The sequence below is a fragment of the Scardinius erythrophthalmus genome, assembly GCF_964197995.2.
Source record: "Scardinius erythrophthalmus genome assembly, chromosome: 16".
NCBI classification, from domain to species: domain Eukaryota; kingdom Metazoa; phylum Chordata; class Actinopteri; order Cypriniformes; family Leuciscidae; genus Scardinius; species Scardinius erythrophthalmus.
In genome coordinates this window covers 22,957,854-22,983,148 of record NC_138236.1, presented here as the reverse complement: position 1 = coordinate 22,983,148, position 25,295 = coordinate 22,957,854, and the positions used below count along the sequence as shown (strand labels likewise).

Below are 25,295 nucleotides of genomic sequence, written 5' to 3'. Positions count from 1 at the left end.
CTAATCTCATGTTAATCTTGAGTACCTATAGAGTAGTAGTGCATCCTTAATATCTCCAAAAAGTGTTTAGTTTTATTATAATTTTAAAAGAAAAATACAGCTTTCCGATTCTCTCCGGGAAAAGCCGAGGTCCTGGAGGCGGAGCTATAGAGTCAAGCGGTAGTGCTTGATTTCCAGCAAAAGACAGAAATCTGATCCAGTTGTACTTACATGACTGGGGTCTTTTATCACTGGGACCGCTCCACGTTTTAATAGCAAACGATTTGCAAATCCATCGTCGAGGCCTTGTTAATAAAACATTCGTCACTGAAATGACCAGAACACACAACCGCACTTCCTACACTCCGTTGCTGCCCCCGAAAAACAAACTGCATCCACTGTTCCTGTAACACTGGGTTCTTTGGAAAGCTGAACATGGTAAGCTTTCCCTCACATCCAAATACACACTTTTTTGGAGACATTCTTGAACAAATCCTATGCAGCGCTGGCGCCGATGATTTCCTGTTGTAGCGTGTTGATGTGTGCGGTCTCGTTCTCCTCTGGTCGACGTGTGCGCGGGCGAGCTTTTCCGAGAGAAATGCTCATATAAGGAGTTCCACTCTGATCTACGTCATTAGATCCACGATCGAAAAAAAAAAAACAGCCGAAACTTGCACCAACCCGGAAGTAAGATTTTCGGCACAGAAATTCTCCGTTATTCGTCCAAAACATTTTTTTTTAAACTTTGCCCATGTTTAGCATGAGAATCCATCTCTTTAACAGTGTAAACAACTCTGAATACATGAAACACCATTGTACCCCCCCTTTAATGAAACGTGGTAAAAAAATGTTTTAAGTGCAATTGGAGAGGGTAGCCTGTAAATCCAGACCTAAATCTAAAAGATTTATCTACTAATGAAAATTGGCCAGCTCGAGGGGCGACACCAAGAATACATTTGAAAATCTCACTGCACGCAATTGGATAACACTATGACCAATCACAATAAGCCCCATACGCTTAGCTACCAGCGGAGCTAACTGGTAGATTAGATTCTTACCGTATCCGGTCGGCAAAACAGCAAAAACGCCCTTCTTGCAAAGGAACGATTCGAGCGTCGTCTTCTGTTCCTCTTTTAGAGAAAAAGGCTAGTCTAAATCTTTCATTGTGCCGGCCAAAGCCGTTTCAAACAACTGGTGTTCATCCATAGCCATCTTGCAATGTTTACTAATGACTTCGACGTCACAGCGCTGTCGTCATCTGTTTAGCTCGCCTCTGGCCCGCCTATATCAGATAACCCGATGTGATTGGTGCAGCTCGGATAGAGGGGCATATTTAATGAGCATCATTACTCGACACCAGAGTAACTCGCTGAGCAAATTCAACTTGTGCTCTCGAGAACTCTGGATTACCAGGGTATGGAGAGGGTGGGGTTTATGACCTATACAGCAGCCAGCCAATAGGGGGCAATCAAAACGTTTTGGCTTGACTTTTCAGGATGACTCAAAGATTTTGGAAGGCATTGCTTTATTTAATGTGTGCCAAAAGATCTGAGAGTTTAACCTTACTTGATCTCTCATGCATCTCTCTCTCTCTCTCTCTCTCTCTCTCTCTCTCTCTCTCTCTCTCTCTCTCTCTCTCTCTCTCTCTCTCTCTCTCTCTCTCTGCTTACACTGTCCCTTATGATTGTAGATTAATATAAAACCTTAATGTCATTTACATATGTCAGGATTAAATGCACAGTTCCCAGACTGCTTCATTTTATTTAAGTGTCATGATTATTATTTTAAGTGATTTTAAGAGAGCACTGTATTAATATTCCTTTTTTAATATCCCTTTGAATTATATAGAATGTTCAGCATTCAGAATATAACTGTCAGTGACATCATCTGAATGGTGTAATTCTTAACCATTTGCATCCTGGATTGTGATTGGTCATTCCTTCCTTGCATATGTTTATATATTGGCCTAGCTAGACACAGCGCGGAGTAAAACCAAAATTTCTTCAGAGACTGTAACAGTCGTAATATGACCTCAAACACAGAACTGAAGAGTGTTTGTTTGAGGCGGTTAAGCAACCGATACTCTAGTTTAAACGAGTACGAAGACATTTTTATTTGTCATAACTTGGACACTGGTTAAAGATTAAACTTTTTTGTCGCATGTGTTGAGTGCCTGTGTTTGCGCACAATATCAAATGAAGTATACTTTAAAAAAAGGCTATGCGTTTGGCTGCACACATAAAAACGACATATTTTTTGGGCTTGATGACAAAGAAGCTAAAGAAGTTGCGAAATCAGTGCTGATGCACAAGATGTGGCATAGAAATACAATTTAAAAGCAGTGATGCGAAATGCAAAAAATGTATTGGGAATGAACTTGCCTGTGTGTTGATTACTGTTTGCAAAAGGGGCTCTTCATTTACACAGAACTAAAGTCTAAACCTGAGATTAACAAACATTTTTACATGATTCTTTTGCTGCCTTGATAGTAGCAGTTTTTCCTTCAGGAAATGTAAACCCACTTGTTTTCATTCTCTTGTAATAGAGTTGCTCTAATGAGAAACTTGGCTCCCAGCATGCAGTTGGCTTTTTAGTCCATAGAGTTCAGTCAACAGTGAGACGTCGTCTGAAAATAATGAAAGCTCCCATTATTGTTTTACTCTGGGAAATGATTTCACTTCTGAATCAGTAGGTGGCATGGTAATGGCTAGTTTATATCAATTACAAGGACTTTAAATCAAGGTATTTACGATAAGTTCAGCATGAAATTGAGTTTCTAACTGATTCTTGATTATTACTGATAAATTATTGATCTCGTCTGACCTGTTCAAGGTCAGTGTCTTACATTCGTACTGAATGTACGTGTGCAACAATCCAATATCTGACTCAAGAAAAACCTGATTGGTTAGTATTGTGCATCTATAGTAGACTAAAAAACACAACACATTCTTAGACAGAATGCATGCAATCATCTCAAATACCAATAGTTGACATTTACAATGCATTTTATTAACTGGATCGGGTCCTTGTTTGAATCACAATATCCAGATTTGCTGAAGTGTTGGTTGTTTCAGCACTGTACAGCACAAATATGCTGTTTTGTATGTGTGCTGCTGCCTCGAAAGCACAAACGTGACTCTGATATCATGCAGATCTTTATGCTTCTCAGACAATGTTTGCCATGTATATAAGAGCAATCCTGCCATCTGTCTCATTGAAAATGTTTTTTTTAAGATGAACGTTATCTCATTCTTGTAGGTTGAATTTTGATTACATTTGACTTCATGTAATCCATGCGTTCTACATCATGCGATTCATGTAACTCGGTTCATCCTTCATGGAGCCTAAATGACAGATCACTGATATATGCCATTCTTTTCCCCATTATGATTCAAACTGCGAAATGCCCTTCAGTGTTGGACATGGTAATATCAGCAGCGATCAGATGCCATCCCGAGGCAGTGGTTGGGATGGTGACAAGGTGACACTGTTGTCATGGTGATGGATGTGTCTCTGAGCGAGACCCTTAATGTGGGTCAGTGTCATTACTCTACAGGCCCCTGGGCCCCTGACCCCTCTGTTCCAGTTTGGGACTGTTTCTGACTTGGCAACGACAGGGTGGTGAATTTTTAACCTTCGGATGAAATTTCCTCAGTACCAGTTGGCATACTTATGTGTGACGTTTTTTATGAAGGACGTCTCTTATGCTCATCAATGCTGCATTCATTTGATTAAAAACACAATACAAACAGTAATATTGTGAAATATAACAGTTTAAAATAAGTGTTCTATATTTTAAAATGTAATTTATTTCTGTGATGCAAAGCTGAATTTTCTATGTGAATTAATATTTAATTAATATGCGGATTTGCTGCATTTCTTCTTATCAATGTCTACTACTGAATATTTTTGTGGAAACTGACACTTTTTTTCAGGATTCTTTGAAGGATAAAAGAACAACATTTATTTCAAATAGAAATGTTTTGTAACATTATACATGTATTTAACATTCTACATGTCTTTATTAATTTCCTTAAATCTTTCTGACCCCAGATTTTTAATAGTGTACAATTAAACAAATAAACAAAATGAATGCATGATTTTGTCAAATTATGAATTAGTTTTTTTAAGAGACAAAATCATTTAGATTTTTTATTTTTTACAGTAAATAAATACTGTTTCTAACTGTAATCAATTGTCATGTAAATGAGGAAGCACTATAGGATGTCATGTCCTTTAAATGCTCCGTCCTCAACTGAGCACAATATTGTGTTTTTTATTCATGCAATGAGAGTATAGTAATCTACGTGGGGAAACTTTTTCATTCAAATTTAGTATCGGTGGAAACAAATCAACAAATTCAGTGATTAATTCTTTTTATTTCCTGATTGAAAGTCAATTAATATAGTACAAACCTACACTAAGATAACTGTGGCCATGTATTTGTTATATAATTAGTCTGGAAGGTTCAAGATCCTGTTTTTCATTCGCAACAATTTGAGTTATTGCTCTTAGTGTAGCCCTCATATCTCTGTCTTTATAGTATAATATTGATTTTGAATATTACGTAAATTTTTCTGTCTATTGTGTTCACAGGCCAGAAGACTACAGGATGAAATGACCATCATAACGCAGTTTCCCCGGTTTGTCTAGGAGTTTGGGACTTGGAAATGTCCTTTTTTATATTGTTAATATGAAATAAATTATGTCTCATAAATCATTCATTTGTCAACTTTTGTTATGTGTGATATTTAACCACAACCACAAACGCATAACATACCTAATAGAGATGAATTCTTTTGACAAAGGCCCGGTTTCACAAACAGGGCTTAGATTAAGCCAGGATTGGGGCTTAGTTCAATTAGGAGAAACAAACATTACTGGTGTGCATCTTGAGACAAAACAATGGCACTTGCTTATTTTAAGATATGTCAGTGCAAGTTTCTTTCAGTTAAAACAGCTCAAACGTGCATTTTAGCCTGGGACTATCTTAAGCCTTGTCTGTGAAACCGGGGGAATGTATATTTATCGAAACCTGGGACAAGGCAGAGAGGTTTTCAAACTGCAGCCCTATTCATTTAGCTGTGACTCTATAGTAATAAAGCTCGGATTCTTTGGCCTTTGCTTGTTCCACAAATGGCTTTAGCAGCCTCTCTGAAGCTTGATCCAGCTCTAATGCAACTGTCGTTTCGGCCCTAATTAACTTCATATGGCTCTATAAGCCCTTTCTGTTGCTACTTTAGCCTTTTTGAAGTTTGCTTAACTTATAAAAAACATTGTCTTGGGATAGAAATGAAACGCCCTTGTTAGCCTCTGGTGTTTGTTGCGATGTTTAATTTTATATGTACAGGTTAAACTGAGTTTGCTTGAAAATGAATGAAATTTAAAGGTAGTGCATGTTCCATTATTTGAGCTCATTATACCAAACATGTTTATTCAAAAGAAAACATGTTGTTTTAAATGTAAAATGTAATTTTTCAAACTTTCTGTGGGCGACCAATTAGCAGCAGACGGAACGGAAAACCACCAAGGCCAGACGAGACATCATCTCGAGTCATTGTTGCAGTACAGTTTTATTGGTTACAAAAACAAATAATAAAGTAAAAATAAATTACTTTGTAGATTCAAAGGTCTGGTGATGAGTCTTTCCACTGGCGCCCGCTCCACATGCAGTTTGATTCCTTCTGAAAGGACGGTAGACCACAGGCCTAACTCTTAACTCTTCAGGTCTCTTTCACAGTGAGAAACAGGACCACAGAGACACGAAAGGATGCCATGCTGAGCTCTTCTTTTATAGAAAAACAGTTCGTCTTACAAGACCATATGTAAAGGAAGTTCACATAAACGTGTGATAATACAATTACGATCCAGACAAATTGTGTGGTGTTACTGTGACGGACCAATGAAAAATTAGGAGATTATGTTTGGTTCATTAATAAGTGTGATTAAGAATTCAGCTTTTCATAAATGACCGCTAGTGATAAGAACATCAAAAGCATCAACGGAGGTATTTTCTTCTCTAAATAAAATAACTTAAACAGCCAGTTCCAGATAACTGCAAAATGCTGTAAACATTTGTGAAATTTGTAATATAGCAGATCACTAATATGCACTTTAAAAAATACACAAACTGTACAGACACCCCCATTATCATTTACAAAAGTTATGGACTACACAATTCAAAACCACTGCGCTGCAATAATCCTTTTGTTAATCATTTTTGGCGATTTCCAATAATATCAGTAAACATCCTTAAAAAAAAGCTACATTTATGTAAAGAGCAATATTGTGTAAAATATTAAGACTTGATTCCAGAGAGTAAATTTTGAAGTGTCTTTTTATCATGACATCTTTAAGAATAAATCTAAATATAGTGAGGGAAATGCTTTAAACATGGAACAAAAACTCCAAATGCATTGTGGAATATATATATATATTGAATAATTCAAAATAAATTTTTTTAAGAATAAATTATTTAATATAAATATATTTTGTGGGAGGAGGGGGTAATTTAATTAATGTATTAATAAATGTATTATCTAACACAATTTTGCTTCACGCTCTTTTTTTTTTTAAAGAATGTTTTGATATTTTACTGGAAATCAAGACAAAAATACACATTAAGATTTTTTTTATGTTTTCTTTGAACTTTGCTTTTCATCTCATTGGCTACATGCAGCCTCACAAAAGACACTGAAAAGTCATTGAATGAATATCGGCACAGTTTCATTTTCTAATCTTTTCCACACACCTACCCCATATAAGGATGCATATAGCAGGCACTTTTTTCGGAATTCCCTCAGTCCTATCCTGCAGGATATTCTGATGAAAAGTGTGTGTGGACGGTTGGTTTGCTGGCCACCCAGGCTATTTGGCTTTCGCTTGTACTTCCGACTCACCGATGCTCCCCTCTTCGGCCGTGCTGCGGGAAAAGCGACGTGCGCCTGGTGACCTCATCCCCACCGTGTCACCAGGGTGGGCGGGGCCAAGCCTGGAGGCATGGGGGTCAGGGTGGTACTGAGGAGGGTAGGCACGGTAGCCACGGTAAGGGTCCTCGTCATCCTCCTCGTCGTCGTAGTTGGTGGCGGGGCCGTAGTTTTGGTAGGGGTTGGAGGGTAACTGTTGTACTATGGGAACATGGGGGAATTAGATCGGTTGCCATCTTTTTCAGTCACCACCACCAAGTGAGCAGGCGTTGAGTTAGAGAGAGAAGGAAATGGCAAAGAGAAAAAGGCAGAAAGTCAGAGCAGAAAGGAAGAAGGGAGTTATTGTGATTAGCTTAGTTTAGACCAAGGGGTCGAGGTTTAGCTGGTTAGCATGGCTTAGTTAGCCGATAAAGTGTCTATATCCCGACAGAATGCAAATATTTCATTAAAGCATCTACTGTAATATCTGCCTTATTTTTGCGGGTGCAGCCATTAGGAACTTCTATGTGCAAGAATTCCCGGTGTTATCTGCTTCCAGTTATTTTAGCTGTACAAAAACAGTCCGTTATACTGTTTGTCTTCTAGTTATTTACCTATAGTGGCTAATGAATCGGGAGTCTCACAGATTCACAGAATATAGCTTACTTCAGCATCTCAAAATAAGGTGGAGTGACTGATCAATTTCGAAAGGCTCTTAAAGCGCATACTTGTGTTTCCATCAGTCAATCAGCATAATCGTGACATCATTTTCCTGCGGCTCTAGAGTAATTAGTCACACGGAGTTTTATGGCTCAGGTGATTGGCTCAAAAAAACCTGGCTGCAGAATTGAGCACCCGTGAGCAAAGATGGCAGATTTCAAATCACTTACTTCCAAGGGTCCCGCGCCAGGCAAACATCTGTCATTAAGACAAACAGGAATGCTAACGGGTGGATTTCTCCAGTTATTATAGACCATAAAACAAAATAAGAGGACATTAAAGCAAGAAAAGTTTGGAGAGACGCATCATTGTTTGTCTGAAAACAAACTAAAATTGAGGTTTGCACAATGCTCAGATGGGTTAAAAAGCATGGGCTTTAATGGTGGTGACGTTTAGAGGGTTGGGGAACCAGGTAGGGATTTTTGGATTGTGTGGAAAAGAAATTCCCCAGATACAGTCTTTGGTTTTGGCCCATGGAAGGAGGTGGGATGAAGAAATGAAGGGAGAGAGGAGAGGAGCAGATGGCTCTCTACTGTTTCTCAGTAGTCATTCTCATACTGCTCTGGACCTTCACATGCAGGTTTGAGACAGTGACGCCCCGGGAAAAAGAGGAGAGAGACATTGCGGTAAGTGTGAGCCTGATATACTGTAGCCCACATGATGCTTTCAGCAACACCTCAACAGCCAGACTCATACTGTAATCTTTACATAGTGGCATTTCAGAAGGAGAGTCAAGGATTCTCAATAAGGCATTAAAATCTGCTCAATACACATAAAACTTACATTCTCTCATTAGAAATGAAGTATTATCCCAGAAAATGAGGGCCGAATAAGTTACAGAGCAATTTGCAATACTATTAAGCTGTGTTGCAAGATTTTATGCTGACTGTGAAAGCTTAAAGCTATAACCTTTATAGATCTTAAAAGTGTTGATGTATTATTTCATCTATTGAGTGGAATATTACACTGTCATTTAACGGCCTTACATGGCAGAAACCCCAGAGAAAATTAGCTTTTCATTTATTTTTTTATTTTTTTCATAATACAAAACTGCAATAATCTGTGAGGCGTTCAGTAGAAAGCTTCGCTAGGTTCTGATAAATCAATTACTTGAAGAGTGCTGTCCATTTCCGTCCAGCCATTCCCATATTAAAATGGCTTACTGAAATACTGAAATCTTGTAAGCACACAGCTTGCTCTTAAACTTTGATAGCATTTAGACTCCATGAGAAATTTATTAGTAGAATAACTGTTTGGGAAGGGCCCGTTTAATAGGACAAAAATCTCTGAGTCAGACCACGAACTTGTTTAAAGCAATGGGTTTGCCATTCATAGGCAGTTATGAAAAATACACTCTCAAACGAGAACTTGCAAAGCACTTCAAAAGACCACAGAGAATAACAATATGGAAGTAGTGCGTTATGTCCTCTTGTCAGTTTTCTCTTTAGTGATTATAATCAGTGAAGCCTGAAACAGTCTTAAGTCAGGGACCATGTTACCAGGCTAACTCTATAATTGACTTTCAGATGTAGTCTACCTTTAGCCTGGCAAGCCAGACCTACATCAAGATGTTTGGTCTGGCAACTCACCATAGACACGGCTCAATCCGAGGGCGGGATAAACGGCTGTCTTTCAAATTCCCTCTGCACGCAATTAGGACAGCGCTTCAACCAACCAGAGCGTTTTCCCAACAGCGGAGCGTTGATAGATTCAACTTTTGAATCTGGCCGGCAAAACTACGAACACATCTTCCTTTTTTAAGAATGACTTAAGTGCCGTTCTTTGCTCTTTTCTCAAAGAAAAACTTAACTCCAAGTCCTCCAGAGTCGCGGCCAAAGTTGATTCGAAAAACTGTTCGCCAGAAGCAGCCATTCTTTGTTTTCAAGTAGCAGGGAACCATCAACTCTGTCGTCATTATGTCAAGCCCGCCCCGCCCTCTCTATACACGACGTGATTGGCCTGACCCAATTTAGGTTTTTCCAGCACGAAAGTCAATGGAGAGTTGCTAGACTGCCCTGGCTAGGGTGTGTATAGATTTCTAGGCTAGGCTACCTTGATAACTAAATGTAAATTTCATTGGGTTTCATTCACTAACTGGGCATATGAACCTATTTGTGCATAACACCTAAATGTCTGTCTGTCTGTCTATCTACCCAGCTAACGGGGAACATTCCAAGAACTTAATGTTCTAGCAAGGTTCTCTCAAAAGTTATGAACAAACATTCTTCCAGTAACATTAACAGAACGTTCATTTAAAGTTATCTGGTCTTTAATAATGTTTTCAAAATATTAGCATGAAAACTGTTATTTATACATTTATTTATACATTTTTTTTTTTTTTTTTACATTTTAGTTGGACGTTAGTCTGTTTTTTATACATTACTACTTGCTACTTTTTTTCAGATGGTTCAAATAACAATCAAAAATAGCGTTCCCTTAATACTTGCAAAATGGTAAAATAGTGGAAATTCACATAACAACGATAATTTTAAAAAATGGGCATTTTGAGAACATTCAGAAATAATGTTTTCATAACTTAATGGGATTGTTAGCTAAACATCTGTATTTAAACAAATCCGTCAGTCTATATATCGATCTATCGTCTGTCTGTCTGTCTATCTATCTGTCTATAGATTGTATGGAGCTATTTTTTTATATTGGTGTGTCAGTGCATGTGGGCCTGTATAATGCTAATATATGCTCGATATGTGCATTCATCAACATATGAACAAATTTGTGCATATGCCCATTGTGAATCTGGTGGAGATTTCACCCGAGAACCCTTTCTTCACCCATAAGATCTCTTGAACACAATTAGTGAATTAGACCCACTGGGTGTAATTCTGATAGAATAAGGTTTGAATGAAATTGAGAAACTTTGACAGGTAGAGGGAATTTTTGGGAGATAGAAGAAGAAAATGAGAGGATTACCTCCAACGTTGTACCCGAGGCAGGAGTTCTGATCGCAGTAGCCGGGGGGTCCAGCAGAACCAGGGGTACCAGGGGTACCTGGACGTCCTGAGGTGCCTTGAATCCCTGGTCTCCCTGGTGGGCCCTGACTTCCTGTCCGACCTTCTCCAGGAGGGCCTGAATGGGATAAAACATTGGGCATTAATATCTCCCTCATAAAACCACACCAGGATGTCTGGATTTCTTCCTCACAAAATACGAGTTTTAGCTTTTGCCAGTCCACATCCTTCTCAGATGTCACTAGTTGTTACAGCTATTGGGCTTCAATGAATCTAATTTGTGAAGAGTATTGATCAAAGCACAATTAACAGAGAGCCATCGCTGACATTTTTTCAAAGCCTACCGACCGGCCATACAGCTAAAATCAATATGAAAACATTTCTCTCTGACCCAAATATTGTTTCAATATCTGCTTGATATTCTAGACAGGAATCAAAGGAACCAAAAGCAGATCAACATGTGTGCAGAGGTTATTAAAAGCTTGCAAGCTTGTGTTTTTTTTTTTTTTGACAGAAGGCATTTGATAATGGAAACTCCTGTAGTCTGTGCAGTCTGAAGGTACTGAGCTCTACTTTTTTCTAATCTGAACTGTAAATAATTTTTACAACTTACTTGAGGACAAAGTCATTGATTTTGACTTAAATGTAACATTTGAACAGTCTCTTACCTGGGGGTCCTTGAGGACCACGAGGGCCTTGTGTCCCTACCCCTGGATTGCCCTTCTCTCCCCTTTCTCCTGGGAGACCTAAACAAATAGACAGAGAGCTGTTAGAACATGCAAACCCATCTGAAGCAGCTGTATCCTTCTCTGTCCATGTGATTTAACCTATTCCATACACCTAGAATACTATATGGAAAGAAATAAAAGACCTGGCTGGTGTTATTAACGCATTCTGACAGTTTTATCTGTCATCAATCCATCCATCCATCCATCCATCCATCCATCCATCCATCCATCCATCCATCCATCCATCCATCCATCCATCTATCTATCAGAAGTTGACATTGGATATGAAAACAGCAATACAGGTGGCCACAAAAAAAAAAAACACCTTTAAATGAATGAACTGCTAACAAGACCTCCTGAAACTGATGTTTTTTTTTTCTCTCTAAGGGTCTGAACACTCTAAATGTAAGCCGCATTTTGCCCCATGGGTGATCTGATCTTCATCACCTCTGAACAAGACTGACAATCTACAAGAGAACCTCTGAATGGGATTCCTCATTAGGTTCCATGTTAACATAAACAGACAAATATCCCTCATTAGGAGATCTGTTTTGCCCTGAATGCATCATATCTATGCTCTGCATGTTTCTGTTTGATATCTGACTCTGAATGTTTGAGTGTGCAGATCGAAGAGAAGCAGCAATAATGATGGTGAAATGTATCATGTTGAAACCACAGGCCGTGTCAGAGCTGTCCTAATTGCGGACAGGAGAAGCACTGTGGACACTCACTCATGATAAAGAGTTGCTTTTGGCAGGGGGGGTCATGTAGATTTAATGCAGATTGTGTACATTCTTATTCAATGGGGTAGTATAAATATACACACACACACACTTTGGAACTTTATTACAGCCACATTTTTTAGTATTTTTTTCCTCAAAATATATTTCTGGTTTGGGTCAAACCTTACCGATTTTAAAATGCACTTTAAATAAACAACAATAGTTTTTCTTTTGTCAGTGCAGTTTTTAGGACTTGTGGTTGCTTAAGGGCAATTCAATTGTTAAATACTAAAGAGACTGTGTTTTGTAGTATCTTTGAAGAACTGTAGTTGTTTTTGTCTTGCTAACATTACGCATATAAAAATACAGTAGTTTACATATTGTTTATGATCACAGGTTGTGTAGGAGAAATGGAGTTTATGAGACTTAATCGGATACGGACAGGGTCACTGAGGGTCATGCTATTTGGTCAATATTATTATAGCTTCAAGGCCACTGCTTCCTTAAGCTGCAGGGGCAACATTTCTCTTGAGGACCAATAAGTAATCATTCTTCATACTAGATTTTTTAAAGTAATCATGTATAAACTGTGAATTTTGTTAATGCATCTAATACCCCATTGACATATAAAATGTGCTATTATTTCCAAGGATTCACAAACTATTTTTCACAATTTTATCTTCAAAAATTCTGTTTCAGCCTTTTTACCCCACAATTTAATGCCTACAAATCCATGCACGTACTACTATGCATACTGTATCAGCAGTTCACAGTATCTATCAATGCAAAAAAAAAAAAAAGTGTTTACCTCTCTCTCCTGGGCGACCATTTTGCCCACTGGCTCCAGGGAATCCTGGTCTGCCAGGAGGACCCTGCTCTCCCTGTGGCCCCGGAGACCCCGGCCGACCAGCCTCACCTGGTGGGCCTTGTACTGTCCGTACTGAAACAGACTGACTGGGAATCTGGTTCAGGATAGAGTTGTAGCGAGACAAGTGACCTGAGGGGGAGAGAGGAAAAAGTAATTAGGTGAGAAAATATTAGCAGAAGTATGACTTCCTCTGAGTCATGAGGTTGGCAAATGAATAGCATTAGATAATATAATTGTTCACATACACAAAAAAATCGTATCAACCATTCAAACTTTTGCATGTTTTTGAAAGAAGTTTCTTTTGCTCACTAAGGCTGCATTTATTTAATCAAAATACAGAAAAAAAAATGTAGGTTACACTTTATTTTAAGGTGTCATTGTTACAGTGTAATTATATAATAAGTATTGAGTAATATTAATTAACTACATGTACTTACTATAGGGTTAGGGTAGGATTAGGGTTTGTTTTAGGGTTAGTTACATGTAATTATGCTTAATTTACTGTTATTACTATGGTAAGTACATGTAACATATGTAACACGGACACTGTAAAATAAAGTGTTACCAAAATGTAATATTGTGAAATATCAAAATTTAAAATAACTGTTTTCTATTTTAATATAATTAAAAATCTTAAAGGGCCCCTACTATGGATTTTTGAAAACGACCTTTCATGTAGTGTGTAACATAGCTCTAAGTGAATGAAAACATCCTGGCAAAGTTTTAAATCTGAAAGTGCACCATATATAAAGTTATTGTCTTTCAAAGGTAAGCGTCGACTCTGATCCAATGAAATGAATCGTTTTTCAAATCGTTTTTCAAATATTACCTATAACTGTGTCTATTAATGCAGATTGTCTGTCGTTCTCACTACTTTGAGGAAAGATTAAGCATGGAGCAAGATTTGTTTTACCAACGTTTATGTTACATCGGTCATTCACGCTAGAGCTCAGCTAATGTATACATTGCATAAATGCACTGTTATTGATACAGTTTCCACGTGTTCACCGCAATATATTAGAAAAATACTCTGTAAATAAATTAATACAAGTAAAATAATCGGTTTGTTGATGGACATGCACTTGTTAATGCTGATGGTGAGGAATACAGTTGCAACATCTCATATAATGTACCTCAAACTGAGTAGTGTATCACTGAGAAACATCCTATTATGAGAAACATCCTCGTATATTATGAGGAAATGAAACAGTTTTTTGACCTTTGATGCATGTAAACCTGTTGTAGGAGACTCCAAAACAATATTAGGAAACTTTAAAATAGCATAATAGGGTCACTTTAATTCATGTGATGGCAAAGCTGAAATTAATTCAATGCCACATGATTCTTCAGAAATCATTCTAAAATGTTGATTTGGTTCAAAAGAGACATTTATTATTATACATATTGAAATGTAATTTTTTTTGACTGTACTAAAGCATAAAAATACCATAATTTGTTTGCAGATATTTAGGAAACATGCTAAGTTCACATACTTCTTTCTCCGAAACACAATGCTACACAGTTACCGTGTCGGAATGTCTGTTTTTGTTTTGGTTTGTGTGATCCCGCCCACTGCCAATTTACCCAATAGTATTTTGACACCCTGGGTTGCCAGTTACCAAAAAAAACCTGCGTATTGCAGCCATGGAAGCCAGCAGATGAACTGGGTCAGAGATTGCAGATTCTACGCAACCTAAAAAGCCTATTAGGCATATTAAAACGCAGATAAATCAACTCATCGACTTACAGTGTAAGGCTTGATGCTTTCTATTATCAATTGTGCTCGTTCCTGTTGTGTGTCCTTAATCTGGCAACCCGCTTGAGCATTTCTCCAATTTTAGACTTAAGTACCAATTTCAACTGCTAGCTCTCAATATTACATAATGTACCTTTAATATTACATACCTTTAATATTTTTGTGGAAACTGTGATACATTTTTGCACAATTTTTGATAAATAGAAAGTTTAAAAGAACAGCATTTATTTGAAATGAAAATCTTTTGGATCAATATAAAAGTCTTAACTGTGACTTGATTTATATAATGCACTCCTGACTAAAAGTAATAATTTCTTTCAAAAACAATAGTGTAGGATATGTAAACAAGGAACAAGCAAGCAAAAATATACACATTTTCAACTCACTCTGAATTAGCTGTTCACAAACTTGTCGCGCTATGGCACGGACTGCGGCCTGAGACTGTATGTCACCCTTCAGAAAGAAACAACATGGGATTAACACAGGGGCATCCAAGTGTCACAGAATTTCTGTCATTTAGGTTAAATGTTATAATCATTTTAACCAATTGGCAAGAGTACGAACATCACATACTAGGAAAGCTACAACAAAGAACATATGCAAAGAGTCTGATTTGCCTGATTTTACAGTTTTCTTTATGCTGGCTGCAAAAAAAGAGAGCTGCAAAAACTCAGACAATCAATAAAAAGGCTGTTTGCTCTTAAAGTCTGGACAGTTTCCTGAGGATGAGCTTTAGGGTGGTGAATTTTGATTGGATTCAGAGTGTTTCTGTGATTTAGAACGACACCAAAAGAATGTGTTTCTTCATCTTCAATAGGTCATTCAGATTAGTGGCAGATGAATACAAGTGGATACTTTTTTCATTGGCCTATTTCTAAGCCAGATCAATGAATGTTTTATTGAAAATTATTTCGTAAGCAATGTTTATGTTAAAAACAAAAACAAAATCCAGAAATAAGAAATTATAATTTGGCATCATTTATATACGGATATGGGCTTAATAAACAACAAAAAATTGATTACTCCTATTGCTCTCTCTTATAATTATGATTTAGTTGCTGTACTTCTAAAAAAAAACTAAACAGGCAGACAAAACATGGCTTATATCAGCCTCAGCATGATATTAACCTAATGTAAATTGCAAAACAAATGCAAAAGCTAGAGACAATCAACAGTTCCTTTCTGATTTGCCTGATTTTTTTTTCTGCTTCACAAATTGTGAGAGTCAATTTCTATCAGTCTGCCAGAAAAAAAAAGTGAACAATGAAAGCAGAGGAAGAACTAGTAGTCGCAAACTTAGAATTGTATATTAGTACATACATATTTGATATTAAAGAGTATTATTTTAAACAGATTACTGATGCAATGATTAGAATGGGCAACCATGTTGTTGCATGCCGAACTACGAATATATTTTTTAAATAAAACTATTTTGACCATACTCTTCTGTGTGCTAATGAATTTTCCAACCCACTAGCATCAGCATTAACACCTAAAAAACAAGCATTCAGCCTGGATTAAGACCACAAACTGCTGTGACAAAAAAACCCAACAACACACAAATTTGCTTTAGCTGCTTTACAGGGAGGCTAAAAGCCTGTACAACGTGGGTGTTTAATTCAACCAATTTAACACTCTTCACACACCCTTTGTGTGGTGGACGGTGCCGCAGCAGTGAAGAAATCAGAATAAAAACACAAATACATTGTTGTGTGAAAGCTCTGGCCCTAGTCTTACTGTGAAGCTTGATAGACAACTTAAGCTGCACCAGTATTACACTTAATGCTCCCGCAGCGGCTAAATTAAAAACCCCATGTATATAGAGAGAGTGTGAATAAAAGAAGCTATAATTCAACACTGCTGCTGTGATTTTTATCAAGAGGCCTGTCAGCAAGCTGCTTAATCCTGCTTCTGATAAAACACCATTATGAGTGTCACGTGCCACCACCCCAATCTAAACTCCATGACAGTTTAGATGCAGACAGTTTAGGAGACTCACTCTCTCTCCTCGCTCGCCTTTGGTGCCGGGAGTTCCCTGCAAAAAGAGAAGACGAGAGTGAAGACAAACATTTCTGAATTCTTGGCGAGTCACCGATCGGAGAAGAAAACGACAGAAGAAACACAAAGACATTAATGACTGTTTGGAGAGGGAGATTTGAATGTGAGAGCGGACCAAATTGATCACGGAGCCAAAGGCATAAAATGGATGCATTGCTGACCTAATGTGTTGGAAAACAGACCAGGATTCGTGGCCAGAGCGCCGTGGCTGCTAAACAATTCTGATATCATAACATCTGCGTAAAAATGAGATGTAACCCTCACTGGAGGCTCTGGGGTGCATAGACACTCACCATGAGTATATGTTACATTTGTGCCAGAATGTGTGAGAATATGATCATAGTTTATTTAAAGTACTTCATGTAATTTCACACATCAGAGCAAGATGTTATGGCGCTATATCTCTATTGTAGTAGAATTAACTAAGCCCTGCTCTACTATAAAACTGGGTTACAGTCATAAACCTGTCATCTTCATGACAATCTCTCATCCAGGGCTTATAAAGGGAAAGACGTACAGGTTTCAAATCAGTGTTGAGAGGCCACGCTGCATTCGACCTCTGCAGATGTTCCTCAAGACTGCCGTGAAGCATATGGTTCTACTTTACAAATCTATGAGAACAAATGCAAGGTAAAAGAGCTCCAACATTAATACAGGTGTCACTCCCTCATGTGCTTCTAACATACAAATGAGAAAAAGACATTTCAGTCAGAGGCTCTGTGTAAACAATACCTGAGGTTTTTTAGGTCCCCTCTCTCTCTCTAACCGGTCAGACTGTATATGGTGTACATTTTTCAATAAGCCCTTCACAGCCCAAACTCTACCAGTCTGTATCTCATGTGGAGCTGTGCGCTCCAGAATTCATAAATGACTTAAATCATAATAAATACTGTAGATCAATTGCTAGCTTTTAAACCTATGGTCTTTTTAAAAGGAAAATTCCCCCTGCTGAAATGATCAGGCTAGTTCATGCTGGTTAGAGCAGGTTTTGGTGTTACTCTGACTCAAGGGTGTCCAATCCTACCCCTGGAGGGCCACTATCCTGTAAAATTTAGCTAATCAATATTTGATATGATTACTAAAAACTTAGGGCAGGTTGAAGCTAAACCCATTGGTCCTACATGAGTGGAATTTGACACCCCTACTCCAGATGGAGGACCATCATAATCATTCTGTTCACCAAGAAATCTTGTTTGGAAAACCAGCATGTCTTTCTGGCACATATGGTTCACCAAGGCAGAGCTCAACAGTAAGGATTTTTCTCCTGGTCCTGCTAACATTTCTACTGTCCACACCAGAAAACACTAATATTTTTTTTTTTGCTTTTAGCCATGTATTTTTATATTTGTTGCAAAAACCAGTGTAGAAACCAGTGTTCGCTGTGAGCTGCTTAGATTTCCTGGTTTCCTTTGAAACCCTAGCCTGGTTAAAACCAGACCATTCTCAGTAGTAACTGAGTTATGTTCTGGCAAAGCTTCATTAATAACTCATTTCCAAAGGGGCGTCACCAACGGACGTCGCTCAAATGCCTCTGGGCGCAATTGGATACGGATAGACCTCAAACCAATCAGAGCGATCGTCATCGTGTAAAGCCATATGCTGCGTCCCAATTCGCCTAAGTTACACTACGCCATAAAAGTATGTATTCTTTTTGTGAAGAAAAGGTATTTACTTTTGAATGTGTAGCAAAAAAGTAGGCAAGCTTTGGGACATACTACTTCGTCATCTTAATCGGATGGATCTGTCGCGTGCATCCTGTCACATAAACTGCCCTGTCAATCATCTTGTCACAGTTAAAATCCTCTATTAAATCTAATTTAATTTCCTACCGTTTCGGAGAGAAATGTAGTAGCACGTTCATCTGCCAGTGGGTCTTTCATGGAGACTGTCCTCATGTGTTTGCAATTTGTATATAATAATGCATTTCAAAGTTGGTGCGCTTCACCAACGGACGCCGCTCAAATGCCTCTGGGCGCAATTGGATAGACCTAAAACCAATCAGAGCGATCGTCATCGTGTAAAGCCCGCCCCAACGTTTCTGATTGGTGCTGCGATTTCGACGGATTAGAAATGGGCTTGAATGAGCTCTTTGCCAGACTACTTGCAGAGCAAATCTAAATTTGCTGGAAGTTGTCTGGGTTTTCCCAGGCTACTGAAACCCTCCACCTCCCCCAACTCCACCTGTCTAAATGTGCTATGGGATATTTGTATGTCTATTAATGCAGCAGCAGTATACATGCTCACAGCAGCGTATTTGTGTATCTAATAGCAGTAGCAAGCCCATACTTCCATTCTAGTCCGCCAAGACCAAATACATAATACCATCAATGTGCTGAAACTATTCTGAGTTGTCATAATCGAAATATACACATTTAGATATTTTTTTTAACTTTTTATATATAAAAAGAAAACACGAACAAGCTGGAAAATATATAGCTATAAAATAATGGAATACGATAAAAAACATTACTGACATTCTGACTTGCAGCACAGAAAATTTGGGATGTGGAAAATCAACAAATGTAAGACCGAATGTAAGGAGGCAACACAGACATGGTGAAAGCTCTGTCAAGTGGCCTGAACTGCCTTGCGCTGGCCCCGGACCAGCTGGCCATCCTTATTGTTGAGCCCTGCCAAATAAGGCTTTCTGGTTACGCCTAATGAGAACACCAGCAAGCCAACACCAAAACATGCTGGTCACCAATTATGCTGGTCTTTTTTAGCAAGTATATTTAATATCAGTTGCATGGGATACCAAAGAACCAGTTTGCTTGACTTCATGTTAACATATATTGTTTGTTTTTTTCCCTTCCTTTTCATCTTTGGTCTGGTGGTCTGGTACCTCAGTGAGAATAATGTTGGAATCTGACTCAAGATAATGACTCAGTGGCAGGACAGTCTGCCAGAATTCAATGTTCCTTCTACTAAACTCCACAAAACCACATTTATAGAACTGAGCTGAATAATATCAGTAAGCTGAAGAAACCTGAAGACATGACCAGCAGTCTACAGCATTCTGAGTTCAGTTTGTTCAACATGACTTTAATGCAATACTCACAGGTTGCCCCTGATCACCAATTTGTCCTGGTGGTCCACTTGATCCTGGAACCCCAGGAGCACCAGGGCTACCCTAAAATGAGATATTGAGAGGACAAAAAGTTAATGAGAAAGACTTAAAGAGTCTAGTGCAGCTGTGCAAAAGTCCTGGTGGCCACAGTCCTGCAGAGTTTAGTTCCAACCCCAATACACATACTTGTAGTTTTCAAATCCAATTCCAAAAGCCAATCATGTTACATACCATTGGGCCTGGAGGGCCCTGTCGTCCCTGGGGTCCATCTTTACCCAGTAGACCCTAAAAAGAAAGAATTTCTGATAATCACTATGTTATGTTTAAAATACAAATATGTAGAAAATCAATATAAATACAGCACAGCATCTTCTTTTAGCATAGATTATTAACAGTAAAACCTGGAGGTCCCAATTCTTCTTAAGGAAATCTAAAGGAAAGATTTACTAAAGGAAAGAACTTAACTTTTTTTTTCGCTTTTAAAAACACAAGATGTAGTGCAGTGGAGTGGAATGAAAAACAGCACATGATCTCGGGACACATTTTTAAAAATTTAACAACTTTGAAATGCCTTTAAAAAACACGTGGGGCTAAAAAATGTGGCTCACTGGTCAAAAACAATGCTTTATCGCATCCTGATACAGAAAAACAATTTAAAAGCAGCAAAAAAACAAACAACAACAACAACAACAACAAAAACGCTAAAACATTATAGCCTGCTGTTGAACAGTAACTGGTACCTGTCGGTCTGCAGGTCTACCTTCTATACTTTATAATATATTTGCCCAGTTTACAATGGAACAAAGTTTTAATTAAGGTGGCTAAATGTAAACACAAAATAGCTTATTTTGTTGTTTTGTTTCCTTCGAGCTTTTGATTCACAAGCAAATGACTCTCAAACTCACAAGTTGAATCAGTTTGAATCAGCCAAAACTCACTGAATCCATCAGTGACTCACTAAATGAACAGCATGTGTTCAACTCTGGCTGACCTATACATTCACAGCATGAACCCTTTTTTGCAACAGTTCAACAGCAAGCGATTCCAATGCAAAAGACCAGATCCACAAACACTAACAGCAAAGTAATAGAACAGGTGGAAATGAAGGAGTAGAACAAACTCCTCTTGAAGATCCATTGCACTACTGTTTTAATGTAGAATGCTGGGATGCACCTAAAGTACCTCAGTAGGGGATAGAGACTCCACAACAACAACTTAATGTCAGATCTGTCAGCACAAATTATATAATACGGTTCTGGCTGTTCTTTTTAAAGCCAGTGATCCAACTGAGTCTTAAGAGTTCTTCCACTCAACATGCTTCATTGCCCTAAATATCAGGCTCTTTTGGGAAACAGTCCAGTGGAGGGAAGGGAAAACAATGTAACATTTAATATGCCTCAAGTGTAGCATACTTTTGGAGAACCACACTATGTGTAAAGCCTCAGAACAGTTCTGGTGCACGCAACACAGTGCCGTCATTAGCGGGCGAAAGGTGGTGATGATTCTTCCCCAGCTATGGCCCTGAAGCAGCAGTCCCATATGAGTGCTGGAGGTCACTCTATCTATCTATCTATCTATCTATCTATCTATCTATCTATCTATCTATCTATCTATCTATCTGTCTATCTGTCTATCTGTCTGTCTGTCTGTCTGTCTGTCTATCTATCTATCTGTCTATCTGTCTATCTATATATCTAATCTATCTATCTATCTATCTATCTATCTATCTATCTATCTATCTATCTATCTATCTATCTATCTATCTATCTATCTATCTATCTATCTATCTATCTATCTATCTATCTATCTGTCTGTCTGTCTGTCTGTCTGTCTGTCTGTCTGTCTGTCTGTCTGTCTGTCTGTCTGTCTGTCTGTCTGTCTATCTATCTATCTATCTATCTATCTATTTCTTATTGCCATCAATGTTCAAAACAGCTGCTTAATATAATATTTTTGTGGAAACCATGAAACATTTTTTTTTGTCAGGACTCTTTGATGAATATATTTCAAAAGAGCAGAGTTTACTTTACTTTTTTAACATTGCAAATTTGGATATTGTGTGTGTGTGTGTGTGTGTGTGTGTGTGTGTGTGTGTGTGTGTGTGTGTGTGTGTGTGTGTGTGTGTGTGTGTGTGTGTGTGTGTGTACGATTCTGTATTCAACAAATATTTTAATTTAGATAAGATGAAAAAGAAACAAATCTAGTTAAAAATAATCAAGGCATGTATTCAACAGTTTTTCGCCAAATGAACACAATAAAAAATGTAATCGTTTTCATCTATATTCTCCAGTATAGACTTTAATTAGATTCTCAGAAATTAATCAAACTTATTAACTCAAACTCTTTTTTCTGCATATATATCAGAGATGTAATTGAAACATTTGAGTGATAGTCACAATGTTGCTTCATTTTATATTGCCAGCAAAAAAAATCATTACAACTGTATTGTGAATATTCAATATATTGCCTAGCCAGAACACACACACACAACCTGATTTCAAACTAGAAAGTTCATCTTTTTGTACCATGCATTGTACAGTTGTTCTAGTGTCTCCATGAAGTCCATTTGTAGGTGAAAATCCCAGAAGTTTCAAATAATTTATTCAGTACTTCATTGTGTGCCACTTCCAGATAAGTTCTAACTAATAACTCATTAGTTAACCTTGGAACAATAATAATATTCTTTACAAATGTTCTTTTTAGAGATTATCATAAGTTCAAAGCCAAACATCTGCTTTCTTTGTTAAACTGTCATAGTGAGTTACCGTGAATGAAACCACAGCAGATTTATCCCTCAAACTGCTTTAAATCAGCTCAGTAAGCAGCAGTGTGGTCTGAACACCTCCATTTGAGCTGCTTGTTTTTCTTTTCCAAAGCAAACTGACAGATTTATTCAAACATTTTCACTCATGCTGCTCATTACAAAACAGAGATGACGAACTTGCGCTGTCTCACCAAGACATTAACATTTAATTACACTACACAGCTTTGGGAATGGTAATCGAATAACCACCTCATGCATATTTTTCATTACAGTTCACAGAATGAGTCTAGTGTTCTTTTTGTCAAGTCTCCAGTGGCGTTTAATCTGTATAGACTACTATTCATTTCTTCTAAAAATGGCCATATTAAAGTTTAAACACCACTTTATCTGTGACGACACATGCAGCTCAAAACAGCCAGACTCAGAGGATGCAATTATATTTCACGTGTTACACGTGAGCTCAGACCAAAATCACCTCAAGAATCTGAGAATCACAGGTGTGATTCCGTAATGTCAAATAAGGCTCTGTTCACAAGTTGCTTCATTTGGTTTAGAGGCGAGGTACAAAATCAATAATGAAAACAAACACGTTCAGCGTTTATTATGACAGTCTAGCGGGACAGATCTGATTAGTTCAGGTTGTGGTGTTATTGACTAGTCCTTTAAATTGAATCTGTGAGCCAGGGCTCTTTCAGCGTAATCAGATCTGCTCAGACACAGAAGCTTCATTACACGGCAGGGCTGAAAAGTGTGTTTACTTAATATCACTTGGTCCATCAAAGTTAACATTTGTATTACTTGTGCATTAAAGAGTTAATCATGCATTACAGTTTTTCTCAGTCGCTTTGGTGCATTTCTCACATCACTATTTACATTTGCACAACAGTTAGTTCAACCTCCACAACATTTAGTCATTTGTGCACATCATAGTAGCAGTTTCTCATTCCTTCAACAAATTGCAAATGCTTTTGGACATGCATCAATTGCTTTCATACAACTCTCTGCTGTTTTATAACATTATCATTTGCTTATGTCATGTCAGTCAAAATTAACTATACTTGTGAATGCTGAATAGTCATTCCATATAAAACTAATAGTCCTCATTTCATTGCTTGAGTCATTACATACAAAAATGTTGAACTAGTTGTCAAAATCTGTCAAGCAATTTTTACACATTTTTTTAAATCTTTTTTTTTTGAAAATGTCTCCTAAATTGAACAATTTCTCTCAGGTGAATCTCAGCTTTCACTGATGAGGAACGTCTGGATGTGCATGAATGATTGTATGTTGTATGTTCAGTTCCAATATGTACTGCAATATTGTTTACAGTTGAGCACAGCTCTACCCAAAGGGTGTTTATGTTTGTTATAAATAAGGGTGTATTTTTTCTTTTGCACAATGCTGTGAACAAATTAGAACTGCAAAGAGCTTATGCAGTAAAAATGTGAAACATACATATTCAGTGTCTTGTACTCAGTTACCTCACTAAATACAGTAATGTGTAATTTTACTGTATTTTTCAAATGGCTGTGCAAATAGTATATAGTGCTGTCTTGAGCATTTGGAAAACATTTACAGAGTAAACTGTCATAATGAAAACATGACGAAGCCATTTGACTATCTTGTTCATAAACAATGGTGTCAGGACTTTTCATCTTGATTACACTGACACTTTCATTGACATAAATACTTGCTTTTGAGGAATGAGCTATCCATTTTGAGCAAGTGACGCACTTTTGCAGGTTATCAACTAGGTTTTGCAGTTTGTACTAATTGTTTTGAGAACTGCATTAACTGTTGTGCAAATGTAAATAGTGATGTGAGAAATGGACCAAAGCGACTGAGAAAAACTGTAATTGTTCAACCAAATAGTGCTCTAAAAATGAATGCATTAACGCAAATTTGATTTAAATTCCGTAGTAATTTTAGTGGAGCAATTGAAGTTTAAAGTATCACTTACATGCACAACCCAGGCTCACTGGAAAAACGTGCTTGTGGCATCATTTCTTAAAATATTTCATTGCGTCTTGTGATTGTGAGGAACAGACCCAAATTCAAGCCTTTATTCAGTGATCTTCATCTCTATTCTCAGCAGCGACGGTAAAAGTCAAATTTCAAATTTCAAAAGTCAAATGTAAAAATTGCCGCTTCAAGAAGCTTTATGACACTTTTTACAGCAGTGGTATCACAGATTGCTCATTGGCTCTCGCTTGCTCTGTGTTTTGGGTGATGTGCGTATGAATGAGAAATGAGTCAGCCATTAATAGCTTAAATTCTGCTCATACAAAACCATTAAATACCGGCCGTTAGAGAGGATGTGACTGCAACACATCATCATTTGGACATTTTTGCAAAAACAAAAATATATGTTCTGTACCTGTAAATGCTACACATTAATTAACTACGTATTAGCAATGAGACAAGGCTGGAATATCACACAAAATCATTTGTAATTGTACAAAAAATAAATGTCAACATCAAACAGTATAGTTTGAAAGAAGTTACAAAAGTGCTTACTCTTGGTCCTGGAGGTCCATCTCGGCCTGGTCCTCCACTGGCACCTGGTACACCCTTAAAGTAAACAAACAAGACATCTTAATCAATGACGGAAATAGATGTTCACAAAATGTTTGGCCCTGTTGTTTCACGTGGCCGTCACCATACGCAGAATGTCTTCCATTCTCACCGGCTACAGTATTGACATTATCTAAGTGCTCAATCTCAGAGTTGAGGAGGTAATCGAAAGTGAGGACAGTTTG

General features: G+C 37.7%; 2 protein-coding genes across 4 annotated transcripts in view; one reads left to right on the top strand and one right to left on the bottom strand.

Annotated features, from left to right (window-relative positions):
- Positions 1-5,605, top strand: part of mrpl13 (mitochondrial ribosomal protein L13) — a gene marked incomplete at its 3' end in the record, with an annotated part of 31,994 nt that extends 26,389 nt beyond the window's left edge. The window contains exon 7 of the mRNA XM_081388128.1: positions 4,576-5,605. Within this exon, the coding sequence (XP_081244254.1) occupies positions 4,576-4,600 (25 nt within the window). The remainder of the gene's footprint in view (positions 1-4,575) is intronic.
- A 1,019-nt stretch (positions 5,606-6,624) lies between these two features.
- Positions 6,625-25,295, bottom strand: part of col14a1a (collagen, type XIV, alpha 1a) — a 128,783-nt gene continuing 110,112 nt past the window's right edge. For 2 of the 3 annotated variants that reach the window (XM_081388123.1, XM_081388124.1), the window contains exons 40-47: positions 25,054-25,107; positions 20,004-20,057; positions 19,764-19,835; positions 16,647-16,682; positions 15,034-15,100; positions 12,832-13,020; positions 11,242-11,319; positions 9,949-10,691 (exon numbers count right to left, since the gene is read on the bottom strand). In XM_081388123.1, the coding sequence (XP_081244249.1) occupies positions 10,393-10,691; positions 11,242-11,319; positions 12,832-13,020; positions 15,034-15,100; positions 16,647-16,682; positions 19,764-19,835; positions 20,004-20,057; positions 25,054-25,107 (849 nt within the window). In that variant the 3' untranslated portion in view covers positions 9,949-10,392. Of the gene's footprint in view, positions 8,173-9,948; positions 10,692-11,241; positions 11,320-12,831; positions 13,021-15,033; positions 15,101-16,646; positions 16,683-19,763; positions 19,836-20,003; positions 20,058-25,053; positions 25,108-25,295 lie in introns of those variants that run through there. The other variant, XM_081388125.1, reaches the window with a different exon arrangement.